Source organism: Poecilia reticulata, chromosome 9 (assembly GCF_904066995.2).
Source record: "Poecilia reticulata chromosome 9, P_reticulata-male-v2, whole genome shotgun sequence".
Classification (NCBI taxonomy): Eukaryota; Metazoa; Chordata; class Actinopteri; order Cyprinodontiformes; family Poeciliidae; genus Poecilia; species Poecilia reticulata.
The window spans coordinates 5,664,068-5,671,009 of record NC_088838.1 but is presented as its reverse complement, the minus strand read 5'-3'; the positions used below and the strand labels follow the sequence as shown (position 1 = coordinate 5,671,009).

The following is a 6,942-nucleotide window of genomic DNA, read 5'->3' as shown; positions in this document are numbered from 1 at the left end:
CTTCAACGTTCAACCTAATGTTTATGTTCTGCACAGCGACCATGAGCTCATTCCAATTTTAAAGAGGCAGTATTGAGCCGTTCAACACAATCGAGTAACTATGTTGACTTCATTTGTTATGAAAATGCTTTATATATAAAATATGACTCAAAAAAATTTGACTTCATTAACACCTTGAAATTGAGCCTCTGTCTCTTTAAATACTCCTGCTCTTTCATCGTGTTGTGATGACTTCAGAAAGTCATCACAACGTGGTTCCTCTGTTAATCCTTTAACGTTTTTACCACCGTTTCGCTGATAAGTAGCTCCTATAATAAGCTCAGAAGATACACAGTTCCACCAAGTGTTTGCTAATTGCTGCTGGCTAGTCTGAAGGAACTGAGTTGGAAAGTTATATTGCTCTGTGAGGCGGAAGCTTGGGAACTGCAGCTCTGAGGAGGAGTTGCGCCTTGAAGGCGGGGCTAGGTCCACACAGGCGTTTTGAACAGCTGAATGGTTGCCACGGAGATTCAAGAATTTCTCAGTCAGGCATGAAAGAATCAAGGCAACACTCCAGGCGTGTTTTCATTAGGGAATAGCACAATAACATGCTGTAAAGCTAAAAACAAAAGTTGATTTTCAATATCTTCTTTATTAACCAAAAATAAATACTCTCCTTTTAACTCATCACAAGCTCCATGTGAGGTAAAGTGTGGAAGTAAAAGACATGTGCTCTATTTGTGTTTCTCTAAAATGATTTAAATCAATCAGATTTTACATAAGCCCTGCAAAACCGATAAAACTATTTAAAGGAATATTAAATATTACTTATTTAGCCATTTAAAAGTCTCAGAGAACATCATTAACCGAGGAAAACAAAAATTATTATAGGCAATTAAACATTTAAATTTAGAAACCACAATCTGTCGTTTCTTTTAGATTTTAAGTTAAAAGAAAATGTCAAACTTTTAAAGTAAGACACTGGAAATAAGTTGTTTACAGCCAAAAAATAAAACAAAAAACTCCACAGCGGCACAAAATAAAAAAAGATGCTTGTACCATCAACATTTCTATTGAACTTTTTTGTATTTTTTTTTTGCAAATAGCTAATAAAAATCTTTCTTAGGTCTATATTACATGTCAGAACTCTTCTCAGTTTTGTAATACTGCTATTGTTAGAAGTATAACTACTTATACTCCCATTATTTTCCAAAAATAACGGGAGAGGTTTAGATGCAGGTTTAGACCACTGGCCTAGTCAAAGTAGAGACCTAAATCCAACCGAGAATTCATGGTAAGATTCTCAATTTGACGTATGACATGTACAGAAAAATGTCAGCAATTTATCATTTTGCTGTCGATTCGCACTTTTATGATACCGTATTGGCCTATTTGATAAAATCAAAAGTGACAAAAATGCGGTAAAGTACAGGATTTTCTGCAAAGTGTTATCTACCAGATCATGATAAAGATAATAAAAAAAACACTTGCACAAGATTTGTTTGGCTTAAGTATTTGCATATTTTGTTCCAGGGAAAGACACACGTGAACATTTTTCCAGTTGTTCAACTGGTTATTTGCTTTTTATTACTTCCATGCAAAACTCGAGCCTGAGCGTGTAATCCTAACAATTAGAGTCGGCAGCGGTAAATAAACACGATATTCCAGCCTCGCGCTTCCCAGCGACTTCCTGGGTTCTTTCATCTGCCCCTGATTTGAACGCAGCTGCCAGCGTTCCTCCAATGATAGGAGTCCACATGCAGCACAGGGAAGAGAGACAGCAGAGAGGCGCCTCGCTTTCATAAAAGCAGACTGAGAAGACCGAGTGGAAGCACAGAGAGCTGCGCCACGGTGAGGCAGGAAACGGCACCGGGAGGACTGGACCGAATGCAGTCCCGAACACAGAGCACTGCCGCAGACACGTCCCCACCAACAGCGGAGACCAGCGGAGCCTCACACTAACCTTCACCCGGACAAGAAGGAGAAGTTCGGCTCACCTTTAATAGAAAAAAAAAGAAAAAGGAAAAAAGAAAGAAACCGTCATTCGCGTGCAGATAATCTTAACAGGGAGCCGGGGGAACACGTTACACTGCCGACGGTAGCTAACCGAGAGTGAATGTACGGCTCTCAGTTGGCACACTCATTATTTCTCCGAAAAGTACTGACAGCTTCCAAGAGCCACCGAGTCTCCTCAGACTAATTCAGGTGAAGCTCAGTTGGAAGGATCCTTCCGCCATGGAGAACTCTCACACGAAGACTGTAGAAGAAGTTTACAGTTATTTCTGCGTCAATGAGAGCACAGGACTTTCCCTGGACGAGGTGAAGCGGCAGAAGGAGAAATGGGGCCTAAACGGTAGGAACAGCTTTAGTTCCCATAGCCTGCCGCTGAGGCTGGTTGCTGCCGTGAATGAGACACGTTTTATGCATGCTACTGTAACGTGAACGCGGCGTGCTCCGTGTTCTGTAGAGGGGTAAAAGTCAGCTACATCATCGGTGATACCCGGTGCTCTGTAAAGGGATTTTGGCTGACGTCACCAGTGCTGACCTCCAGGGTTTCCCATCATTTCCATAGTAACAAATTAGTCATTACTGAGAGGGTGGCTTATGTAAGGTATCATCAATTTTTGTGTGTGGTGTGTAAACAGGTTGCGCCTGTTAACCAGAGCCAAATTATGGTGTCGGTGGCATGGATAAAGTCAGTTTAATTTATTTACACAGCGCCAATTCACAACGAATGTCGTCTTGGGGCATTTTACAAAAAACACAATTTAAATTTAATCACACACAAGTCATCTATCAGTACAGTAAGCTCAGTTAATTATTCAAAGTAGTTTAAGAAAGTTTCTATCTAAGGACAACGCATCATCTCTTGTGGCTGGAGATCTGGCAGGCATACGCCCGGGGTCACTGAAGTGACCCTCACGTGTCAGAGTTAATCTCTGTTGTTCCAGACTTTAACAGCTGCTTTATAATAATATCACCTGGGGGTCACATAGAGCATTCTCCCCTTCTCCTAAATCCCTCCTGACCTTTACGCAAATGGAAAATCTGAATACCTTTTACCTTAATGTTTTACACTAAGTGATTTAAAATCAGATGTTACTAGAAAGTTAGCAATGACTGCAGTAAAACTGCTTGTACAGATATCGTTTTACCCAAAAAATGAACGAAACAACTTCTTTCTCTCCTTTTTTTTTTTCCTGCTTGGATCAACCCGCACATCTACACACAGAGTTACCAGCAGAAGAAGGTACTTGATCTTGTCTCTGACATTTGTTCTTGATAAGTTCGTAGGAACTTATCAGTTCGTAGGAACTGATAAGTTTGTAACTGTACTCTCCTGTCTGCAGGGAAATCTTTATGGGAGCTCGTCCTGGAACAGTTTGAAGATCTGCTCGTTCGAATCCTGCTGTTAGCTGCATGCATATCTTTTGTAAGTCTACACCGGGGTTTCATTACACATTTTAAATCAGATGTAATACTTCCTTCATACTAACTTCAACCAAATATTTACATTAAGCTCCAGCTGCTGCTGGGGGTTTGCATCCAGTGTGATGAATGCAAGTGCGGCGCATGGCGCTGAAGTGTGAACGTCTTCGGTTTGCATAGCTGTGCCGGCGGGTTACGCTTACTTAGGAAGGAGCTAAATAGCTGAGATGGCTCGCAGCTCATCTGAGGAATGGTGACAACAGCGGTAGCAGCACTGAGTCACTGTCACCCCACTCCTCTGATCCGTAAGACTAATGAGACGCCAAGCAGAACCGCTTCGGAATGACTCAAGCTGATCTCGTCTGGGCTGCTGCTGACTTTCAGTGTTTAATAGCGAGTGGACAGTAGTTATGTAATGACATCTTCACAAAGTGTAAAAACTGGGGTTTTTTTGTACTTTCAAAGGAACTTGGATTGCATAAAGGAATGTTTTCCCAAGCAGAAATGAACTGCTGAAGGGGCAGAATGATGTATTTTCCAGGCGCATTTTACCACTTTATAGCATAATCAAGTAACTGTTAACTTCAGTTGTTATAAAAATGCTATATAGAAGTATGACTTGAAAGACATTTTACTTCAAAATTTACAAAGTAAATTGAAATTGGGCCTCTGCCTCTTTAAGATGCTCTTTCTGAAACTCCGCCTTCAGGAAGTCATTTCAACATGGCTCCTCTATTAACCCTTTCACAACGTTTTTACCAGCGTTTCCCTGAGAAGTAGCTCATATAATGAACTCACCTGATGTGAAGTCCCACCAGGTGGTTGCTAATTACTGGTGGCTAGTCTGAAGGAGTTGAGTGGGTGAGTTATAAGGGAGGGCTGCTCTGAAACAGCAGCTCAGAGGGGGAGATTCATCCTTGAAGGCGGAGCTAGGTTCATCCAGACGTTTTGCACAGCTAAATGGTTGCCACGGGAGATTCAAAAGATTTCTCAAACATGCATGAAAGAATCAGATCAACGATCCAGGTATGTTTTTCATGAGGGAATAACGTAACAAAGCTCAAAAATGTCGTTTTTACATAATACTGCCCCTTTAATACTGCAGCGATTATTTGTGATTATTTGTCCAGATGAACAATTAGCAGAGCTGCGTAGCAATAGACGAACCTCTGCGTTTGCCTGTGGGCAGATATGCAGCTCGCCGCGTCTGTCAGGTGATACAGAGGTGTTGGTGGCTGCTGTCTGACAGGGGAACAGAGCACCACGCCAGACCAAATTTGGACTTTCACTACTCAGGGAGGGCTTTCCATTCAGCTAATGCACACCTCCATGTGCACTTCACCTCAGACCAGTTTAGACACTTTGACCATCATCAGCCCACTCCTGTAGCAGCTTCCCTGAATCGTCCCTTGAAAAGTTTTCAGTCTTTTTACTATGACTTTGTTTTGCTGTGAAAATGAAGGATAGCTGGAAACGATTACATATTTTCTGAATATTTTGTAAGTTTGTAGATTAATCGGATAGTTACTTTGTGGATTTGTTGATCAGGAGATGGTTGCTGATTGTTATGGAAGAGTGACTACTACAATCTCCTCAACGGTTTCTGTTTTATGGCAACTATTATATTTATAGAGTAGTTATAGTTACATAGTTACATACTCAGCTACAGCAGATGTATTTGTTTCAGGCATTTAGAAATAAAATTGCACAGTTTAATACATAAAGAGTATATTACATGACCTAATAACTTTAATTGGATCGAAACAAGAACCAGTTATTCCTGATAGAGCTAAAATATTGAATCAATCAAACTTCATTTGTGTAGCCTTTTTCAGAAATGTAATGCAAACTGCTGAACAGAAATTAAGAACAATCAGAAATAAAAAATTCCCTGTTTGATCAAAATAAGTGGAAAAAACGTGAAATACTTTGTAAAATGATAGTGAGGAAATGCAGAGGAAACATGAGAACCAAATAAAATCGTATCAGAAATTCAGTTTTCCAGGATAATACATAAACTGTAAACACATAAACGTATGAAATGTAAATTAATAGCAAAAAATATATGTAAATCAAATACATAAGAATATAAAATTTGATAGACTTACTAAATAAATAAAACAGGCAATGCAATATGGCAACAGCTTAGAAAATGTAAACTCAAAGCCAGATTTAATAAATAAGTTTAAGGTTTGCATTAAAGTATTAGCTAAACCTCAGCTTAAATGCTAACATAACATTGTTCCCGCCAGCCTGGATGATGAACTAAGACCACTTTGTGTGATACTTTTAAAATCACAAAAAGCACATTTACAAGTACAAAAACTCACCTAATGCATCATCTTAAGTTTCATGACATAATGAAATTACAAAGGGCTGTTTGGATGCTACATTTGAGATGACGGGATAGTTACACGCTCATGTAGAGTGTTGGGGAGATTACGCAATGGTACAGAAAGGAAAGTGGAACAGCCTTTACTCAGCCAGCTGACGAGCAGTGCACAGCACCACCAGGGGGAGAGGTCTTGAACAGCCAAACCAGCTGAGAAAAAAAAACACGACTCATTCCAGCAGTTTTTAGCATCTCTGTCAACACTATTGTGGCAAACTGTTCCAGTTTCAAAAGCAAATCGTTTCACTGCCTTCTTCCAGCTGTTTGGAGGAAACGGACTCATGTCTAGTTTTACTGCCGGCTGTTCTCTGTTGGGCGCGTGGCGAAGACAGACATCTTTTGTAAACTTTTAGGCTCTAAATTTTCACTTCCTGAGCAGTAAGATACATAGTTCTTTGTAAAATTGATTGTTTCATTACATTATGGAAAATGAGCTAATAGCTTGTGACGCACAGGATACTTTTAGAGCCGTTTCTTTTACAGGAACACCTAATTAAGTCATTACGACCCGATGACACACAACACTCTGCTGCAGGTTTTAATGGGCTTAATGAGCTTGCAGGTCAACACACTTGGGCTTTTTTTTTTTTTTTTGTTCTTTTCAGGCAGATTTATGCCTGTATCGTGTATAAAGCTTGTAGTATTAGGGTCAGAATTAGTGAAAGTCTCCAAAAACCTTTTCAGCTAATTTCAGGTAATTGTGTTTTCAGGTCCTGGCGTGGTTCGAGGAGGGAGAAGAAACAATCACAGCGTTTGTGGAGCCTTTTGTAATTTTACTTATTCTCATCGCCAACGCCATCGTCGGAGTGTGGCAGGTGAGACAACGCATCAGACACTGGGAAGCTGTTTAAATAGCTGCGTTTCTATTCACCACATGATTGCATTATTTCTAAAATAAGTTTGGTTAATGGAAACGTCAGTTTGAAATAAAGCATTTTTGTCGATAAAAAGATTTAGTGGGATGAGATGGGGTTTTTTAAACTGGTTAACTTTGCAAAACTGCAAAAACAAACAAACACTTTTTGTTCCCATCACACGAGTCAAATAATTAATAACCGGATGCTGCCACTGACGCATAACACAAAGAAAAAGACGACAGGAAGTAGTTGGAGGATGATATCAGCGGCATAATTTTTAATGAC

The 6,942-nt window shown here is 40.0% G+C and overlaps 1 protein-coding gene across 2 annotated transcripts in view; it reads left to right on the top strand.

The window, feature by feature from the left end:
- Nucleotides 1-1,664: 1,664 nt before the first annotated feature.
- Nucleotides 1,665-6,942, top strand: part of atp2a2a (ATPase sarcoplasmic/endoplasmic reticulum Ca2+ transporting 2a) — a 29,924-nt gene continuing 24,646 nt past the window's right edge. The window contains exons 1-4 of one of the 2 annotated variants that reach the window (XM_008417248.3): nucleotides 1,665-2,332; nucleotides 3,212-3,229; nucleotides 3,330-3,412; nucleotides 6,511-6,615. In XM_008417248.3, the coding sequence (XP_008415470.1) occupies nucleotides 2,215-2,332; nucleotides 3,212-3,229; nucleotides 3,330-3,412; nucleotides 6,511-6,615 (324 nt within the window). In that variant the 5' untranslated portion in view covers nucleotides 1,665-2,214. The remainder of the gene's footprint in view (nucleotides 2,333-3,211; nucleotides 3,230-3,329; nucleotides 3,413-6,510; nucleotides 6,616-6,942) is intronic. The other variant, XM_008417247.3, reaches the window with a different exon arrangement.